Source organism: Dama dama, chromosome 2 (genome assembly GCF_033118175.1).
Source record: "Dama dama isolate Ldn47 chromosome 2, ASM3311817v1, whole genome shotgun sequence".
Taxonomy (NCBI): Eukaryota; Metazoa; Chordata; class Mammalia; order Artiodactyla; family Cervidae; genus Dama; species Dama dama.
Genome location: NC_083682.1, coordinates 38,877,532 through 38,899,881, shown reverse-complemented (window position 1 = coordinate 38,899,881; position 22,350 = coordinate 38,877,532). Strand labels below are relative to the sequence as shown.

At 38.7% G+C, this 22,350-nt stretch overlaps 1 protein-coding gene across 16 annotated transcripts in view; it reads left to right on the top strand.

Annotated features, from left to right (window-relative positions):
* Positions 1 to 22,350, top strand: part of DLG2 (discs large MAGUK scaffold protein 2) — a 2,226,746-nt gene that overhangs the window by 1,367,420 nt on the left and 836,976 nt on the right. For all 16 annotated transcript variants that reach the window (XM_061119788.1, XM_061119779.1, XM_061119776.1 and 13 more), the window contains one exon: positions 336 to 389. In XM_061119788.1, the coding sequence (XP_060975771.1) occupies positions 336 to 389 (54 nt within the window). The remainder of the gene's footprint in view (positions 1 to 335; positions 390 to 22,350) is intronic.

The window sequence follows — 22,350 nt, the reverse complement described above, 5'->3', positions numbered from 1 at the left end:
ATCCTTTAGCACAGCCATTTCATAAAGAAATGTTTGACTCCTTGCCAAAGTTATTAGAAGTCATTGCCTCTTACACTGCACAAATCCTCATGTCCTTGCCTTTTCAGTTCTGTGCTTACTTCATTTTATTATGTGGTCAATGTAGCAAACAAATATTTGAAGGAAGGAGGGTGAAGGGAGCTCTGATTCATTTCATTTATCCCCCTAGCACCTGACACAGTACCCATGCATGTTCTCAAGAAATATTGTTGAGCTCTTGGTTAAATAAGTTAACAGATCCTATCTCAGAATAGACTACTTGTTATTTAAAAAATTTTTCTACTTCTCTTTTTTAGGCCAGCCCTGCTCCTATAATTGTCAACACAGACACTTTGGACACGATTCCTTATGTAAGTAACATTTTTATTAAGACTATCTTTAAAAACTGGTAGAACTTAATCAACAGAATTTAAAATACAGTACATATTCAGTTTCAGCCAATCCAGATAATCTCATGAAATGATGTATAGAATGAGCTTTGTGCATTTTCTTTAGAAATTTTCTAACAGCTTAGGCATGCTGATATTTTCCTCTTCCATTCATTGTTTTGTAAAACACAAGGGTCTATCATGAGGAAAAAACAAGCTGATTATGATCAAATATTATTAGTGTCTTTGGTGTTCACTGAAAAGAGATTGAATGGTCTGTCAAAAGATAAACAAACTTTTCGTGTTTCTTAGTAAAGGTATACCCAAATCAGTTTCTTTGATAGAATCTGGGTAATCTGGATATAATATGTGATCAATAAATACTTGTGGATTTTGCTAAGCTGCTAGTAAGAATTGGAGCAAAACTTTGTGAAGGGAAAGTCTATCTATATCTATCTATATATAATATACAATAAGATGTATGGTTTTATAGAAACATGGAGCATGAGATAATAGGAACAGGCAGGTCAGTAAAGCTCCGGGTTCTTATTCTGAAATATAACCACTATGATGGCCAAAATTCTCAACAACAGTGTCTGGCTGGGTGGGAGTGACTGAAACGTGGGGCAAAGCATAGTGTGGGTGAGTGGTTGACTTAGGGAGGTCTCACGATGACTTAGGGAGGTCTCACAGTGGCCCTAACCGATACAGTAGAGGAGAGTAATTTAGAATGATGGGACAGATTCAGATGCCTGCAAATAAAAGGTTTGAGGCAATGAGAAGGGCTGCAGGCATAATGGACAAGAACAAATGCAACCTGGTCTTTGATTAAATGAGTACAAAGTGCTTGGTGAGTACTGGCTGTTCTCAGTCTTAGGCCCTAAGCTCTGATGCCCACAAGGACCAAGCACATCACAGAAACAGACGGATCAGGAAGCAGGGGGAGAGTCGGGAAAAGAGAGCACATGACTTTCCAAAGGTGGGGGGATGTCGCAGCAACTTGGCTCCACTGGGTGGGTCCCAAAGGGAAATGGGACCAAGAGTTCCCAGATCACTCCATTTTTCAAGAGAAGTTTGAATATTTTATACAGTTTTGCAGGCAACTAACTCTCAGAAGTTCAAACTCCATGTGTACCAACCAAAGCATGTCTAGTCTAAAGGCTCTCCTTTGGGAAACACCTGCCTCAGAGGAACTGAAAGTCTTGAGCAGATTCTGCAAGCCAGACTGGGCCACAGGGGAGCGGGGTGCCAGAACTGGAGTACAAGGCTGGGACTTGGTTACAGGGACAAGTGATTAAAACTGGGACGCAGGGTCAGGACAAGAATAACAGCAAGCTTGACTTCATGCTGAATCACCTGAACTGCTGAACTAGGGCTTCTTAAATCTCTCTGAACAAGAGTCATTTGGGGTCATGCTGGAAATGGGGTTAGGAATCGAGTGGTCCCAGTTGTGGAAAGTAAAGGACTCTGTTGGAAGGAAGCAAAGCAATTGTTAAAGACACATAATGTTCCTATTCTCTCTCACACTCTTTCTGCTTTTCTTTATTTATCAAAGATTTGTATCTGGATTGGGCTTTCCTGGCTCAGTGATAAGGAATCTGCCTACCAATGCAAGAGATATGGGTTCAATCCCTGGGTCAGGAGGATCCCCTGGAGAAGGCAGTGACAGCCCACACCAATATTCTTGCCTGAAAATCCCAGGACAGAGGTGCCTGGTGGGCTACAGTCCATGGGGTCACGAAAAAGTTGAACATGACTTAATGACTAAACAACAAATATCTGGATTACTGTATACTGACATTGTTTTAAGTGCTTAACAAATATTAACTCGGTTAATCCTCATAACAACCTTATGAGACAGGTACTATTGATTTCTCCATTTTACAGATGAGAAAACTGAGTAATAAAGAGATTAACTAACTGTCTCGGAATTGCATAGGAAAAAGCTGAACCGAGAAGGAACCTGGATGTCCTGGCTATAGAGTGTGCGGTCTTACTTAACTCTGATCTTGTGACTGCTTGTTTCCACCTTCCCTCCCTCCTTTTCTGCCTCTCAGCTTAAGAGCAAAGTTTTCTCACTTACCCCTTGGCAACATGCAGCTTTGGGTGGAAGACAATTTGTCACAGGGGCTTCAATACTCTTGGGAGAGGGATGCGCGCACGCGCACACACACACACACACACGTATATAATTGTATGTATTATTGTATATATTATATATAATACATATATAAAAGGATTCTATGTCTTTATTATAGTAAATCTCTTTACTATATCCATTGGCATCATCCAAAGCAGATGAGCATGCTTTGAAGAAGTAGACATAGAGCCCAGAGACTTGATTTTGTAAGTAGGACTGCTTACTTGCAGTAGATCCATATTATTTCAAAGTCTTCTTTAGGGTTCTTATAACTAACTTCCAGATGCTTTTATGTACAAATAATTTATCAATAAAAATCTAAGAATTTTGAACAAACATGCTCGATTGGTATCCCAACTATTTAGCTAGTAAAATCGGCCAAATATAATAAATTAATTGAAGTGTTCTTGTTCTCTTAAATATCAATTCTTTGATATTTTTAAAATGTATTTCTTAATTGGAAGATAATTGCATTAGTGTGCTGTTTTCTGCCATACAATAGTGCGGCTCAGTCATAATTATATATATTGTTGTTTTTTTTTTTTTTTGGTTTTAGGAGCGCTTTTAATATTAATTTATTTTAATTGGAGGATAATTACAATATTGTAATGTTTGCCATATATCAGCATGAATTGGCCATAGGTATACAAGTGTAGCCCCCTTTCCTGAATCTCTGAATCTTCCTCCCACTTCCCTCCCACCTTATCCCTTTAGGTTCTGTATTATTGCTCAGTCATGTCCAACTCTGCAACCCCATGGACTGCAGCACACCAGACTTTCCTGTCCTTCACTATCTCCCAGAGTTTTCTTAAACTCGTGCTCATTGAGTTGATACCATCCAATCATCTCATCCTATGTTGTTCCCGTCTCCTCCCGCCCTCAATCTTTCCAAGCATTAGGGCCTTTTCCAGTGAGTCAGCTCTTTGCTTCAGGTGGCCAAAGCATGGGAAACAAGTCCTTCCAATGAATATTCAGAGTTGATTTCCTTTAGGATTGACTGGTTTGATTGCCATACGCTCTAAGGGACTCTCAAGAGTCTCCTCCAACACCACAGTTCAAAAGCATCAATTCTTCAACACTTAGTCTTTTTTATGATCTAACTCTCACATCCGTACATGACTACTGGAAAAATCATAGCTTTGATTATACAGACCTTTGTCAGCTAAGTGGTGTCTCTGCTTTTTAATACATTATCTAAGTTTGTCATAGCTTTTGTTCCAAGGAGCAAGCATCTTTTAATTTTATGGTTGCAGTCACCATCCACAGTGATTTTGGAGTCCAGAAAATAAAGTCTGTCACTGTTTGCCCTTTTTTCCCCATCTATTTGCCATGAAGTGATAGGACTGGATGCCATGATCTTAGTGTTTTGAATGTTGAGTTTTAAGTCAGCTTTTTTACTCTCCTCTTTCACCTTCATCAAGAGGTTCTTTAATTCCTCTTTGCTTTCTGTTATTAGGGTGGTGTCATCTGCATATCTAAGGTTATTGATATATATGTAGATATATAATAAATAAATAGATATATCTTCTCCCTTTAGAGCCTCTCTCCCCACTCCCATCCCACCTGACCAAGTCATCACAAGATGCATACTCTAAATATCAATTTTAATATCTGATTTTGAATTCCTCAAAGGGATTTTTAACAATTATCTTCAACATTTTTGTACATAATGCAAACCCTCTTTGAGCTTCCTTAACAGTAGGATCTTTAGGGAAGTTTGCTAAATATGGCTAAACTATCCCAATTCTCATGGCAATGTGTTGTTGAGCTATTCATTTACTCTTTCTGGACCTAAATTGACCAATAAGACAAGGAATTGCAATATCAACCCCCAAGGTGTTGGTGAGGATCTTAATGAGGTTATGTATGTGAAATTATGCTTTGTTAACTTCTAGTTAATGAGGGTATATTATTGTTTTATTCAGTAAACACTGATGATTTCATAACACGTGCTAGATTCCAAGAGAACATTAAATATTAATGTCTTCCCCCATGTCTCAGAACTATAAATATATTGTGTATTGAAAAATGGCAGATTGAGCACAATTGCGATTGACATAGGTCTAACCCTCTTCTTTGTTCCTGATTCACTCAGTGACCTTGAACTAATCACTGTTCCTTTTGTGGTCTATTTTCTCATTCCCTGGTGTTCTATACTTTGTTTTCCTCTTTTCTGTCTCACATTCTAGTTGTTCACATAGTTTCAGCTCTTTTTAATGAAGAAACAATTTCAGAGTTCCCCAGGGCATTTCAGTCATTTTGCATAAGAATATTTCCTTCTTTAAAATATTACCTACATTACAAATTTTAACTAAGTCCGCCTCAAAAATAATTTCATTATAGGTTAGTGTATTAAGTTTACCAATTAGCAAATTTGGTTTTAGAAATATATGATTCTTGCAGAAATGACTCCCAGCCATACATGCGAACAGCAGTCAAACAACAGGAGGATATCTGTGGTCAAAGGAAAGTTTTAAGCAACTGTCTAGTAAAGGTACAAAAGATATTCAAAGGAAATTCTGTTTTGTTTTTTTTTTAAAGGAAGGTAAGTTAAGGGATCTTAGAACTCTGTAAGTGGTTTTACATTAATGAAGCCAGTAATGAAGGGATCACTGAAGTTCTTAAGCATGAATGCCTCAGGTAAACTCATTGTTGCATGAGGTCATGATAGTTTAGGACCTTAAATGAGACATAGTACAGACAAGCAGGAATCCCCTATATGAAAGTTAAAATCAGTGAGGGAAAAGCAAGAAGCGAAAATCCCCATTTCAACACTGTGTAGTTTCCATGTTTCACTCAATCATTTTATGCTTCCCCATTATACACTGAGGGCTCCCCAGGTGGTTCAGTGGTAAACAACCCGCCTGCCAATGCAGGAGATGTAACAGATGGGTTTGATCCCTGGGTTGGGAAGACCCCCTTGAAGGAGGGCGTGGCAACCCGCTCCAATATTCTTGCCTGGAGAATGCCATAGCCAGGGGAGCCTGGAGGGCTACAGTCCATGGGGTTGCAAAAATGTCAGACACGACTGACTGAGCACATCACACATTATATATTGAATACTGTCTTATGACAGGCATGAAAAATACTCTGTTCTTAACAGTTCAGAGTGAGTAGAGCCTGTGTGTTACCTGTAAGTCCAGCTCCCGTAGGCTGACTTGGTGAAAAGGTAGCATTCTGGAGCCAGTTGGCATGGAAACCTCCTCTCTTGACCATATCAGTGCTTCTCCCTTAACTTAACTTAGACTTCTCTGAGTTCTGTGATCAACACCATCCCAACATACCCTTCTTCCTGCTTTAGGAGAACACATTTAGAGAGGTTCTAGAATGTTGTTTCCCTCCATTCTTCTTTAGTGTTCACTTCATAGTGGTTATATTTTGACCTGTTTTCTGGAAATATACCGTGGGAAGTGGTAGACTCAAAAATCATGAGTTTTGAATCTTGTTAAGTAACTTGGATTTCAATGGATGCAAACCTCTCATCTTACAGATATAGTTATTCTACCTCAACTAGAAAATGGTAGAGTTTGACCTACCATTTACTGTTACTCCACATAACAGTCAGTTTTTGGTGTGTAACCAGCAACCACAAAACCAATGATGTATAACAGTAAGTATTTATTTCTTCCATAAGAGTTTGCTGGTTGGCTGAGCTAGCTGCTTCAGGCTGAAGATTGCCAAGTTGGCTGGGGTATTGCTGCCTCACATATTTGATTCTGGGGCCCAGGGGTTGGGACATTACTACCCAACGTATGTTATTTTAATTGTGATGAAAGAGGACACGCCCAAGACACAAGCCCAGTTATAGACTCTGCTCACATCATATCCACTAATACCCTAGTGGCTAAAGCAAGCCATATTGCCAAGTTCAAAGTGGAGGAAGGAGTAAATATTTGCTGAACAGGAAACTAACTTCTTGTTTAATTTCACCAAAACGTTGAATAAAATGGCTAAGAATGTGTATATGACCCATTGTAACAACAACAACAAAAAAGTTAAAAATGAAAGAATCTTGGTCTTTAAAAGTATTAGGAATAAACAATTAAAATATCAAAGGGACCTGATTCAACTGATACAGGGAATGGGTGTCTACATTATTGAGGATGTTTAAGGGAAAATATGGGAAAATAAAAGGAACATCCAGCAGGTATTTGCAGTATGATGATTTTACTTCCCTGTGAGACACTTCGTTGTCTGAAACTTTGTTTCCAGAGATAGAAATAATAGTGGAGACAAGGAAATTTGTTCCAGAAATTTCAGAACTGTGTCTTCCCTCCCAGGAAAGTGAGGGAGGGAGAGAAGGAGAGGAAAGAGTTAGGTTACAAAAATGTTAAGGGTCCTTAGTAGCATCATCCATCGTATTGATATTTGACTGCCAAGAAGATCATTTATATAAAAGCTATTTAAAAACCATCATAATATTCTTATAATATTCCCAGTGAGATTTTTATAGAGCACTTTAAATGTGAAAGGTCACTGGGTGCAGATGGAGCTATAACTGGGGCGGAGGACAACAGAGTAGTTAATGGGGATAAAAAAGACGAAGGAAAGGCTGGCAGTGTGAGTGAAGGTTGGTGAGAAGAAAAGGGAATGAGAGAAGAGATAATGTGGACTCAGGGACATAGAGAAGCAGTCAAATTAGCAGTGAGGTTCAGTCGGGAGCCAAAGAATGGGCTGGAGACTAGGAGGTGTTATTAAGCGAGGTTAATAAATGGCATTTCTGATTGATCCCAGGGGCAGGAAACCAAAAGTAAGAGCCCTCTGAGGAGGAAGTTGCTGTGTTGTGGAGAGGGGATGACCAAGCACTTGGTCATAGAACTGACCAGTTAGGCATGAATTTATTTGAGTCACTTTATTCAATAATAGACCCTTGTGATTTAGGCTACTATTCACTTTTAATTGGATGGTTTTTCAGAGTTATCCATGAACGGAGAGAAAGCAGAATTGTTTGTTTCTTTGAACCACTCTAGTGGTGAAATAGTTAGGAAGAATTTGATGATTTTAGTGCATTTTCTAAGTTGGGTTTGACTCTTTTACGACCCCATGGACTGTAGCCCACCAGGCTCCTCTTCCAGGCAAGACTACTGGAGTAGGTTGCCAATTCCTTCTCTAGAGGATCTTCCCAACACAGGGATCAAACCCACATCTCCTGAATTGGCAGGCAGATTCTTTACCACTGAGCCACCTGGGAAGTCCATTTAGTATATTTACTTTTCAGCAAACAAGTTTGTTTCTTTTTGTGTTTTTTCCCATGAACACTGTTAAAACTGTGTGGTTGATATTTTTATCTGTTGGACTTGTAGTATTATCTAGAAATGAAAAATCCTTATCTTCCAGAAAATAGCTTCATACTGGCTTAACTATGCCCAGCAGGCAATAGGAATTTAGCAATAGAGGCAAAGCTATCAATATTTGGTCCACAGTCCAATCTAGCCAACTTAAATCCATTTCTCAACTGCCACACCCATCTGATCCCTTTCCATTTGTTACTTTGCTCTAAAAGGCAAAAGATGGAACATCATAGTATTTCTCAAATATTAATGTAGGTAAGAATCTTCTAGAGATCATAAAAAGCAGATATTTTATACTGATTTAGTAGGTTTGGAAATGGGCCTGAGAGTCTTCATTTCTAATAAGCTTCCAGGTGAAGCTGATGTTCAGTTGTGCATCACACTTTGCATCACACTTTGTGTAACAAAAGTCTAATGAGAGAGACTAGGCTTTGAGTTCAGAAGCAACTGGGTTGTAAGCCCACCTCTGCTAGTTAGTACTTGCCTGAGTTTTGGTTAAGTCAAATTATCCATCAAAACCACTCTTTTATTATTTGTTAAATGAGAATAATAATATGTGCCTTTCAGAAGTTATTATTTTTCCTAGGATATAGAAGATGCTTAATAGTTGTTCATCATAAGACTCGGTGGAGGGGTCCTTTTGATAAAACAGAACATGCCTTTGACTTAATCTGGAGTTCCTGAGACAAGAAATAGCTGGTTCAGCTGTAGGGCCAATAGCAGTTAGGTAGGGCCATGGGCCTACTTTCATCTAGATCTTTGCTATTTGAAATGTGACCCATTGACTAGCAGCATCATTATTAGCTGGAAGCTTATGAGCACAGAATCTTAAGTTCCCACTGAAGACTTATTAAATCTGTGTTTTCAAGAAGAACTTCAGTGATTTACATGCATATTAAAGTTTGAGAAGCTAGTCAGTATGGCAGAAACTTCCTTTTTTGATTCAGATCCAGCTGTCTTTGTTCTTTCACCACACCTTTTGGTCTGCACTTGGGTCAACTGCCCTTTTCACGTGTTCTCCTTAAACATATGCATAGGAAATGTATCTATAGGAAGAAGAATCAGTTCAATAGATAGAGACATATTTAGTGGCCAAACTTTTAGATCTGTTCTCTCCAAGACAATAGCTATAAGCCTCGTGTGGTTATTTAAATTTATTAACATAATATAAAATTTAAAATTAAGTTCCTCAGTCTTACATTTGAAGTGCTCAGTAGCCAACATGGTTAGTGAGTACCATATTCAGCAGTGTGGATATAGATATCATTCCAGAAAGTTCTATTGGACAGAGCTTTTCTAGATATTAAGAAAGAAATAGAGAGGAAGGGAACTAATATTTATTGAAGGGACACTTTATTCTAGGTGTTTTATATATATATTATCTAATTAATGATATAATTACCCTCCCTACTTTTATGAGTTGGTTTCATTGCCATCTTCTTTGACTTGAGTATTTTTAAATCATCTAAATAATCATCACTCTCCTAGGAAATTGTGGGGTATGTTCATATGGAAGACATGGTCCCTGTCCTCATGGCCCTTAAATGTTTGTTAAATTTGAAGGTTCTTTTATGTGGCACACATATAGGCAAATGCAAGCAATACTGAAAGTTTTCTTAAAAGTTCACTGATTCTCCTATAATTTTATTTCCATGAAATTGTAAAACTCCCATATAAACTGGAATAATTCATTTTTTAAAAAATCAAGAAATAGGTATAAGAGAGCTGATCTTCTTATCCGTTCACAAATCTACTTCGATCTTTTTTCCTTGTGGTTCCCTTATAGAGGGCACTTTGCTGGCCACTCTACTCAGAACTGTTCCTCAGCATACCCATCACTCCCTGCACGTGGGCTTGTCATATCAGACCTAAGGTGGGAAGCAGTGAGAAAGTGACAGTTGTCCAAGGGAAGAATGTGATTGATGGATGTGGGTCACTCTGAAGGTACATGCCGCACATACCTAGGCAGAGAAGCCGCTGCTGCTCCAAGGAGCTCAGCCTGACAGCACAGCTTAAGAACAAGGTAGAAAATCCTGGGAAAGATTTGTATAGTTTCTCTATAACATTGCTACTCAAGAGGCAGTCTTTGAACTGGTAGCCTCAGAATTTCCTGGGCAGATTACTAGAATTGCAGAATCTCCAGCCCCACTCTGGACTAAAGAATCAGAATCTCTGAGGTAAGGGCCAAGGAGTCCATGTTTTTACAAGCATCCCAGGTGATTCTTATGCACACTAAAATTTGAGAGATGCTAGCGGACACCTGGGGTAAAGGGTAGGGTAGGAAATACTGCATGCAGGAAGCATGAAATAAAGCTATAGAGACTCACTACAGTACAGTGTAACACACTTAGAATTAATCTGAGCCAGCATTTAGTCCTTGTGTTGTTTCTTTAATCATACAGGATGCTTTTAAAAAGCATTGTCTCTCATGGTCTATTGGAATCTAGCAGATAATGCATAGTGATAGCGTGGTTCATTCTAACTCATCCAAAAGGATTCAGCTTTAAATAATGCTTCTTCAGGGAAGCTAAGGTTAGGCATAGTGTCTCCTGTAGATGCTTCTACTTCAGATTCTGCTTTCACTTCATAGAATTTATCATGTGTTTGTGTTAAGTCACTTCAGTTGTATCCAAATCTTTGTGGCCTTGTGGGCTGTAGCCTGCCAGGATCCTCTGTCCATGGGATTCTCTAGACAAGAATACTAGAGTGGGTTGCTATGCCCTCCTGCAGGGGATCTTCCCAACCCAGGGATGGAACCCATATCTGTTATGTCTTCTGCATTGATAGGTGGGTTTTTTACCACTAGCACCACCTGGGAAGCCCCTGAATTTCTCATGCTACCTTGTAACTCAGACATAACTGATGGCTAAGTGCAAGCGTGCGCGCGCGCGCACACACACACATACACACACACACACACACACACACACACCCCTTATAACTGTTCTTTAATGACTGATACTTCTTCCTAGAATATAAACACCTCAAGCACATGAGGGAAAATTTACTTCATGTTTCCCACCATTGTACCTCTATAAACTGGCATATTTTTGCTGGATTGACTGGCTGAATAAATGAATGAATGAAGATGTTTGGAAACTGCTTTAAGGGAATATGCTATAATATAAAGAGCCATCTCATTTGAGGAAGTCATGGAAAGGTAGAATTTTAGCTGGCTCTTTGAAGAGTAAGATGTATCCAGGCAAAGTAGAGAAAATACATTTTAGGGAGAGGAAACAGTATGGGCAAAGATCATACATCTGGAAACTCATATGTCCTGACTTCTGTGTGGCTGAAGCTTAGAGCAGCAGTGTAGCCTGAGGCTGGTGGGTAAGACTGAGTCTGATTAAGAAGACCTTGTTTGCTTGATATGAGATTTAGACCTTTCTGTGGTCCAGTAGTATCATCTTTGCATGTGTTTGAGAATTTGTAGATATCTTTCTTCACTGCTGTACCTCTTGTTCTGTGCCTACTTTTGTGGTTGGTACTCTGAAATATATGTTGAATAAATAAAGCCAAGAAGCAATAGTGATCACTTAACAAAAACGAGTCACAAGCTTTTCCTGAGCCTTGTCTATGCTTTCTTATCCCCCTGCTGTTTGCTCTGTTCCATTTGCCTAGAAAGCCTTATCCTCCTTGTTCATATATTAAGATCCCATTAAATTATCACCTCTGTCAGGAAGCCCTCATCAGTCCTTCTAGGCACAACTAATGTCTTCTTCCTCCTTGATTTTATAGTGTTTTCTCACAGGAGGTTGCCTCCTTTAGTGGAAAGAGGGTGGATACTGGGCTCTTTTGATCCTACCATACATTAGCAGTTTAACCTTGGAAAACTAACTTCTCTGATACTTTTCCTTCATCTTTTCCCTGAAGTAGGAGTAGTAACTGTCTTGCATGGTGTATTATTTAGTATATATTTTCATATACATTTTACAGAGACCAAAATAACAGTGCTTTTGTAAGACAGAAATGTATTTCTCCCCCCATAATAGTCCATGAGTGAGTTTCCAGAACTGGAAAATCTGAATTGCTCTACAAGGTCTTAAGTGGACCTAAGCGCCCTGTCTACTTGCTCTACCATCCTTGCATGTTGCCTTTGTGCACATAGCCTCCATGATGACATAACAAGAAGCAGGTGGGCAGAATTACAGCATAGTTCCTCCCTTTAAAAGCACCTCTGAGAAGTTGGAAACACGATTTCCCATTGTATCCCAAGGATTAGAACTCAGGCACAAAGCCACACCTAGCTGCAATGGATGACCAAACGTATATAATCTTCATTCTGAGCTGACATGGGCCCAGGTAAAAATTGAAGATCCCATCCTATGGAAGGAAAGGGCAATAAATATTTGGGGACTACCAGTGGTCTCTGCCACACAGCATAATTAGTTGTCTTTTCTAGTATGAGAGCTTTCTCCCAGGAAATGCTAAAGATGATCTATGAAGTACCAGATGCTTTTTCTTTATATTTTCTCATCATTTCTAATATTAACATTTGAATACACTTTATAATAAATATGTTTATCACATTTGTGCAAATATGTACTCTAGTGCATATGAGATTGCATGCTCACACACATTTTACAGATAGAAAAACTCAATAAAAAAAATGATAGCAATCACTGGTTGGAAGCATTAGGAACAACAATTAGATATTGCCTGTTCATTAGAAATACTCAACAACTGATGACCATTGTTATTGTGCAAAATACAATTTACAACATTCTTCCTTGTTTAATAATCATCATTCAATATTATCCAAAATATTTAGCTTATCTTTAAATTCCAGGAGCTATCTAAACTCAAGTCCATGCATAGAGTAAGATTTCAATGAAAGTTGAGTTTGTCACTGTTGTATTCAGTTGTATTATTCAAATTTAGATGTAGAATACATAATATAGAATAAATTTTTAATCTAAAAAATAACTTACCAGGAAAATGTGTGTGCTTTAATTTCAGCCACATGACCATGTGGATTGAGATGCATACTGCCATCTAAGAGTGGGGTGCCCAATTTATCAGCTTAATTTGCAAACCTTTGGCAGGCTTGTTCATAACAACTACTTTCAAAGGAAATGCTTTTAAAATACTTTCTTCTTCATGTGCAGTTTTGAAATAAAAATAAAGGCAGTCATATATGATAAAGGATATCATGATTAGTTGGGTGAGCTCAAATAAAAGAAAGGGAAAAGAAGAGTGATGGTTGAGTAAACAGCAAAATCAGTAAAGGACATGATATCAGAGTAATAAAGAGAAATGGGTTAAAATCTTTATACCATTTTTCTTCAATTTTAAGCACATTATCATTACAATGAAATTAGAAACCCCTACTTCAAATTTGTCTCAAAAAAAAAAAAAAAAGAAAGAAAGAAAGCAGAAATACTAAAAGATTATTTACTGGGGCTTCAGGAATTTTATGTGGTGCTTAGAGTAGTTTATAACCTTGCCTTTCCCTTGTTAAACTTCACTGGACTTTTAAATGGACTTTACTGCACTGTCACTATTTACAAACTAGTTCTTGAAGGGTGACTACAGGTATTTGTTCTCTGGGAAGTTAGACAAATCCAGTGTTTCTGTTGTGACTATTCTAATATAGATCATGCTTTTGGTGCCCACACATCATTCTTTGAATTTTTGCAAATCTTCTTTCTATTGATGTCTATCTATCTTTGGTTCATCCCTTTTTATAAAAAAAAAAAAGTCTTTTTCTTAGTGGCTAATTGTCTTTATGAGAACTCTATAATATTGTCAGTGGAGATTACTTTGACTATTTTTTCTGGCAGGTGTAAACTCGTGTCTTTCTTGGACTTACCTGCTGGTCCTGTAACACTGGGAAAGTTACATAAAAGTTCTGCACCTTAGTTGCCTCATCTATAAAATGGGATAACATCACCTACCTCATAGGTTCATTCATTAAATGCAGTAATGACTATGAAACACTTAATATTGAACCTAGTGCAGGGCAGTCAGTTACCTCTGATCTATGATTTTTTGTAGCAGAAATCCATCTTTAAAGTAAATAACATTTTAACCAAAAACCTTTTTCAAAGATTTGGTTTTTAAAAGATGCAGCAGCTGATTCAGTTTCCAGTGTCTATAACTACAGGATCTAAGACAGTGTGGCTTTGTCACACACGGAGACTTGCCAGAAGGCTCCTACTACATGGCTTTCAGTGGTTGTCTTCCCCATGTGTCTTCTCTATCCTCAGTGTGTTATATCTCAGCCTAAATTATTTCTTCTCACTTGTCACTTAAAAGTTCCAGATTTGTTTGAATATTTGATTAGCAAGATGAACTTTCCTGAGCTTTTTCTTTGGTGAAAAAGCATAGTTGCTGCTTCACAAGCAGCTTTCATAGCAATGTGTTTTGATTGTTCTGGTTTCCATCAAGTGATCCGAATGATGTTTTGCCCAGAGGTGTTTTATTTTGGAAACTCAGGAGCAGAGAACTCAAAGAATAGCTGTCTAATGAGGTTTTACATGAAGGAAATACAGTCGGGAGATAACAAAGCGAGATAGGTCAACCAGTGTGCTGAGAGGAGCAGATAAACAATAGCCCATCATAATCAGTATCCCTTTAAAGACAATTTCAGGGAACTTGTATTTGTTTGTTGCTTTTAAACAAATTACTAATATTCTCCTGACCCCCTGAAGCAGTGGCTCTGGACTTTAACTGCACATTTTATCACTTTGTGTGCTTTAAATATACTGATGCCTGGATCCCAGTAACAGAGAGTCCTTACTGGGCCTGACTGTAACCTGGGCATCAACACTGGAATATTGAAAACCTTTCCACATGATTCCTGTGTGCAGCCAAGGTTGGGAACCCCCGACAGAGTTGTCAGATGGAGAGCACTGTAGGAGAGAGGAGACAAGATGCAAGATGGTGGGGTAGAAGGACTTGAGCTCAGTTCTGCTCACGAAAGCATCAGAATCACAACGAACTGCTGAACAACCATCAACAAAAAAGACTGGAACATCCAAAAAAGATATTCTGCATCCATAGATTCTTTCTATATCCAAAGATATTCTACATCCAGTAAGACAGTAGGATGATCACTTTTGCAATATCATCAAATCCTATACCTGCTAGGTGGCCAACCACAAACTGGAAAATAATTAGACCGCAGAGGTTTTCCCACAGGATTGAAAGTTCTGAGCCCCATGTCAGGCTCCCCAGCCTGGGGTCTGTCATCACGAAGAGGAGCCCAGAACATTTGACTTTGGAGGCCAGTGGGACTAGAGTGCAGGAGTTACACAGGTCTAGGGGAGACAGATGGAGAAGGCAGTGGCACCCCACTCCAGTATTCTTGCCTGGAGAATCCCAGGGACAGAGGAGCCTGGTGGGCTGCAGTTCATGGGGTCGCTGAGTCGGACACGACTGAGCGACTTCCCTTTCACTTTTCACTTTCATGCATTGGAGAAGGAAATGGCAACACACTCCAGTGTTCTTGCCTGGAGAATCCCAGGGACGGGGGAGCCTGGTGGGCTGCCGTCTATGGGGTCACACAGAGTTGGACATGACTGAAGTGACTTAGCAGCATCAGCAGCAGCAGGGGAAACAGAGACTACTCTCTTGGAGGGTATACACAATGTTTGCTGAGCACTAGGACCTGGGGCAAAGCAGTGACCCTCTTGAAGTATGGGCCAGACCTACCTGGGGATCTTGCAAGTCTCCTGGGAAGGTGGGGTTCAGCCGTGGCTTACGGTGAGAAGAACAGTGGTAGCAAAGGCCCCAGCATATATTCATTAGCCTGTGCTCTGCTAGAGGTTGACATTTTGGCACCAAGATTTGGCCCCATCCAACAACCTGAAGGATTGATGGTTTTGAACTGTGGTGCTAGGGAAGATTCTTAGAGACCCTTGGACAGCAAGGAGATCAAACCAGTTGTGACATTTTACAGGAGGCAGTGATCAAGACCATCCCCAAGAAAAAGAAATGCAAAAAGGCAAAATGGTTGTCTGAGGAGGCCTTACAAATAGCTGAGAAAAGAAGAGAAGCTAAAGGCAAAGGAGAAAAGGAAAGATATATCCATCTGAATACAGAGTTCCAAAGAATAGCAAGGAGAGGTAAGAATGCTTTCCTCAGTGATCAATGCAAAGAAATAATGGAAAACAATAGAATGGGAAAGACTAGAGATCTCTTCAAGAAAATTAGAGATACCAAGGGAACATTTCATGCAAAGATGGGTACAGTAAAGAACAGAAATAGTATGGACCTAACAGAAGCAGAAGATATTAAGAATAGGTGGCAAGAATACACAGAAGAACTATACAAAAAAGATATTCATGGCCCAGATAATCACAATAGTGTGATCACTCACCTAGAGCCAGACATCCTGGAATGTGAAGTCAAGTGGGCCTTAGGAAGCATCACTACGAATAAAGCTAGTGGATGTGATGGAATTCCAGCTGAGCTATTTCAAATCCTGAAAGATGATGCTGTGAAAGTGCTTCACGCAGTATGCCAGCAAATTTGGAAAACTCAGCAGTGGCCACAGGACTGGAAAAGGTCCGTTTTTATTCCAATCCCAAAGAAAGTTTAAGCTACCACACAATTGCACTCATCTCACATGCTAGTAAAGTAATGCTCAAAATCCTCCAAGCCAGGCTTCAGCAATACGTGAACCGTGAACTTCCAGATGTTCAAGCTGGGTTTAGAAAAGGCAGAGAAACCAGAGATAAATTACCAACATTTGTTGGATCACCGAAAAAGCAAGAGAGTTCCAGAAAAACATCTACTTCTACCTTATTGACTATGCCAAAGCCTTTGACTGTGTGGAACACAACAAACTGTGGAAAATCCTTAAAGAGATGGGAATACCAGACCACCTGACCTGCCTCCTGAGAAATCTGTATGCAGGTCAAGAAGCAACAGCTAGAAACGGACATGGAGCAACAGACTGGTTCCAAATTGGAAAAGGAGTATGTCAAGGCTATATATTGTTACCCTGCTTATTTAAATTATATGCAGAGTACATCATGTGAAATGCTGGACTGGATGAAGCACAAGCTGGAATCAAGATTGCCGGGAGAAATATCAATAACTTCAGATACGCAGATGACACCACCCTTATGGCAGAAAGTGAAGAACTAAAGAGCCTCTTGATGAAAGTGAAAAGAGGAGAGTGAGAAAGTAGGCTTAAAATTCAATATTAAAAAAGCTAAGAACTTGGCATCCGGTCCCAAAACTTCATGGCAAATAGATGGGGAAACAATGGAAACAGTGACAGATTTTATTTTGGGGGGCTCCAAAATCACTGCAGATGAAATTAAAAGCCATGAAATTAAAAGACGCTTGCTCCTTGGAAGAAAAGTTATGAAAAACCTAGACAGCATGTTAAAAAGCAAAGACATTACTTTGCCAACAAAGGTCCATCTAGTCAAAGCTATGGTTTTTCCAGTAGTCATGTATGGAAGTGAGAGTTGGACTATCAGTAAAGCTGAGTGCCAAAGAATCGATGTTTTTGAACTGTGGTGCTGGAGAAAACTCTTGAGAGTCCGTTGGCCTGCAAGGAGATCCATCCAGTCCATCCTAAAGGAAATCAGTCCTGAATTCATTGGAAGGACTGATGCTGAAGCTAAAACTCCAATACTTTGGCCACCTGATGTGAAGAACTGACTCACTGGAAAAGACCGTAATGCTGGGAAAGATTGAAGGTGGGTGGAGAAGGGGACAACAGAGGATGAGAGGGTTGGATGGCATCGCTGACTTGGACATGAGTTTGAGCAAGCTCTTGGAGTTGGTGATGGACAGGGAAGCCTGGCATGCTACAATCCATGGGGTTGCAAAAGAGTCGGACATGACTGACAACTGAACTGAACTGAATCCTAACGGAAATCAACCCTGAATACTCATTGGAAGTACTGATGTTGAAGCTGAAGCTGAAATTCCAATACTTTGGCCACCTGATGCGAAGAGCTGACTCATTGGAAAAGACCATAATGCTAGGAAATATCGGGGGCAGCAAGAGGAGGAGGCAACAGAGAATGAGATGGTCAGATGACATCACTTATTAAATGGACATGAACCTGGGCAAACTGCAAGAGAAGGTGAGGGACAGAGAGGCCTGGTGTGCTGCAGTCCATCATCAGATAGGCTGCTTAAAGTCATCCTGATTGCACAGCCACCTCTAAACATACCTGTTTACATGACCATTCCCAACAGAGGGATAAAACACAGCTCCACCCACCAGTGGGCTAGTACTCATCCCTACCACCAAGAAGCCTGCACAAGTTCCTGAACCATCCTCTACCACCAGGAGGTAAACAGCAGAAGCAAAAGGAACTACAAACCTGGAGCCTGAGAAGTGAAAACAACAAATACAGAAATTTAGACAAAACTGAGATGGCAGAGAAATATGTTTCAGACTAAGGAACAAGATAAAACCCCAGAAGAACAGCTAAGTGAGGCGGAGTTAGGCAGACTTCTTGAAAGAGAATTCACAATAATGGTAGTAAAGATGAGCCAAATCTCAGAAAAAGAATGGAAGCACAGACTAAGAAGATATAAGAAATGTTTAACAAAGAGAAGATTTAATGAGCAAACAGAAATGAACAATACAATTAATAAAATGAAAAATACACTAGAAGGAAGCAATAGCAGAATAAGTGAAGCAGGGGAACTAAAAACTGAGCTGGAAGATAGATCGGTGGAAGTCAATGCTGTGAAACAGAAAAAAGTAAAAGCCTGTATAAATATCCAGTTCAGACCTAGGGACACATACAGACTGAAAGTGAGTAATGGAAAAAGGTATTCCTTGCAAATTGGGAATCAGAAGAAAACTGTAGTAACAATACTTATATCAGACAAAATAGGATTTAAAATAGACTGTTACAAGAGACAAAGAAGGAGGCTACATAAAGATCAAGGGATCAATCCAACAGGAAGATATAATAATTGTAATTATATATGCACCCAATATAGGAGCACCTCATTATATAAGACAATGCTAACAATCATAAAAATAGAAGTCAACAGTAACATAATAATAGTGAGATACCTTAACATTCCATTCTCATCAGCAGATTATTCAGACAGAAAAGCAGTAAGGAAACATAGGCATTAAATGATGCACTCGACCTGATGGACTTAATTGACATTTATAGGACATGCCAAAAGCAGAAGAATACGCATTCTTTCCAAGTGCACATGGAGCAGTCTCCAGGATAAGTCACATGCTGGGCCACAAAGTAAACCTCAGTAGAGTTAAGCAAATTGAGATCATATCAAGCATTTTTTCTGACCACATTGCAGTGATATTAGAAATCAACTAAAAGAAGAAAATATGTACAAAATATAAATCCACTGAAGCTAAACAGTATGGTACTAAGCAACAAACAAATCACTGAAGAAATGAGAGGACATAACATACCTGATCATTATGAAAACATGATCCAAAACCTATGGGACACAGCAAAAGCAATTCAAAGGGGAAAGCTTACAGCAAGATGTGGGGTAGAAGGGATATTTCAATATATATATAGCAAGGATATTTCAATATAGCAATACAGTATTACCTCAGGAAACAAGAAAAATCTCAAACAACCTAATCTTACACTTAAAACAACTAGAGAAAGAAGAACAAATGAAACTCAAAGTTAGTAGAAGGATAGAAATCATAAAGATCAGAGCATAAATAAATGAAATAGAGACAGAAACAATAGGAAAAAAATCGGTGAAACTAAAAGCTGGTTCTATGAAAAGATAAACGAAATTGACAAAACCAGAATCTTCAAGGAAAATAGGGAATGACCCCAAATCAATGAAATTGAAAATGAAAAAGGAGAGGTTACAGTGAACACCACAGAAATGCAAAGCATCATAAGAAACTACAATAAGCAACTATATGCCAATAAAAATGGACAAATACTTAGAAAGGTACAGTCTTCTAAGACTGAAACAGGATTAAATAGAAAATATGAACAAACCACTCACAAGTACTGATGTTGAAACTGTGATTAAAAAATTCCAACAACAAAAGTCCAGAACTAAACGGCTTCCCAGGGGAACGTATCAAACATTTAACAGAGTTAACACCTATCCTTATGAAACTATTTCAAAAAAATTACAGAGGAAGGAAGACTACCAGACTCATTCTATGAAGTCACCATTACCCTGATAGCAAAACCAGACAAAGATACCACAGAAACAAGAAAAATAGAACCCAGTACCATGGATGAACATAGGCACAAAAATCTTCAACAAATACTAACAAATCAAATCCAACAACACATTAAGAACATCATACAACATGATCAAGTGGGATTATCCCAGGGATGCAAGGATATTTCAACATCCACAAATTAGTGATACAGCACATCAACAAACTGAATAATAAAAGCTATATAACCATCTCAGTAGATACAAAGAAAGCTTTTGACAAAATTCAGCACTCATTTATAGTAAAAAAAAAAAAAAAAAAAAAAAAACTCTCCAGAAAGTGGGCATAGAGGTAACCTACCTCAACATAACACAGGCCATATATGGCACATCCTCAGCAAACGTCATACTCAACAGTGAAAAGCTAAAATCATTTTCTCTGAGGTCAAGAACAAGAAAAGGCATTCCACTCTCCCAATTTTTTTAACATAGTTTTGGAAATCCTAGCTGTGACAATCAGAGAAAGGGAAAAAAAAAAGGGAATCCAAATTGGAAAGGAAGAAGTAAAACTGTCACTTTTGCAGATGACATGATACTATACCTAGAAGGTCCTAAAGATGCTACCAGACAAATACTAGAGTTCATCAATGAATTCAGGGAAGTTACAGGATACAAAATTAATACACAGAAATGTCTTGCATTCATATACACTAACAGTGAAAGATCAGAAAGAAAAATTAAGTAAATAATCTTATTTATAAACACATCAAAAAGCATAACTAGAAATAAACCTACCTAAGGAGGCAAATGTGGGCTTCACTGGTGACTCAGTGGTAAAGAAACTGCCTGCCAGTGTTGGAGATACAGGTTCGATCCCTGGATTGGAAGATCTCCTGAAGAAGAAAATGGCAACCCAGTCCAGTATTCATGCCTGGGTGATCCCATGGACAGAGGAGCCCAGTGGGCTACAGCCCATGGGGTCACCAAAGAATTGGACACAACTTAGCAACTAAACATCATCAGCAAAGGAGGCAAAAGACCTCTACTCTGAAAACTGTAAGACATGATGAAAGAAATCAAAGATGACACAAACAGATGGAAAGATACATCATGTTCTTGGATTGGAAGAATCAATATTGTCAAAATAACTATACCACCCAAGGCAATTGACAGATTAAATGCAATCCCTATTGAATTACCAATGGCATTTTACTAGAACAAAACATTTTTTAAATTTCTGTAGAAATATAAAACACCCTGAAAAGTCATAACAATCCTGAGGAAGAAAAGCAGTGCTGGAGGAATCAAGCTCCCTGACTTCAGGCTATCCTTCAAAGCTACAGCAATCAAAAAAGTATGGTATTTGCACAAAAACAGAAATATAGGTCAGTGGATCCTACACTTGATCTTAGGCAAAAGGCCAAGAAGCGATAAAATATAGGTCAATGGAACAGATATAAACCCACATACCTGTGGTCAATTAATCTATGGCAAAGATGGCAGGAATGTACAAGGGAGATGGTTTCTTCAGTAAGTGGTGCTGGGAATACTGGAAAGCTACATGTAAAAGAATGAAATTAGAACATTCTCTAACACCATAGACAAAAACAAACTCAAAATAGACTAAAGACCTACATGTACTATTGGATACTATGAAACTCTTAAAGGAAAACATAGGCAGAACACTCTGATATCAATCACGGCAAGATCTTTTTCAACCTGTATCCTAAAGAATGTAAACAAATGGGATCTAATTAAACTTAAAAGCTTTTGCATGGCACAGGAGACAATGAAGCAACAAAAAAGGCATTCATCTCCAAAATATATAAACTGCTCATGCAACTCAGTATCAGAAAAACAAACAACCTAATCAAAAAATGAGCAGAAGATCTAAATAGACTTTTCTCCAAAGGAGACATATAGATGGCTGAAAGGCTCCTGAAAAAATACTCAACATCACTAATGGAGAAATGTAAACTAAAACTACGATGAGGTGTCACCCCACACCACTCAGAATGGCTTTCATCAAAAAACCTATAAATAATAAATGCTGGAGAGCATGAGGAGAAGGGGGATCTCTCTTACACTGTTGGTGGGAATGTAAATTGGCACTATCACTATGGAGAAATGTATGGAGATTCCTTACAAAACTAAAAATAGAGCTACCATATGATCCAGTCTTCCCACTCATCAGCATATATCTGGAGAAACCACGATTCAGAAAGATACATGCTCCCCAGTGTTCACTGCAACACTATTTACAATAGCCAAGACATGAAAGCACAGTAAATCCACCAACAGTTGAATGGATAAAGATCTTACCCATTATATATATGTTCTTTATATATATATATATATATATATATATATACACACACACACACATACATATAAATTTACCCATAAATAT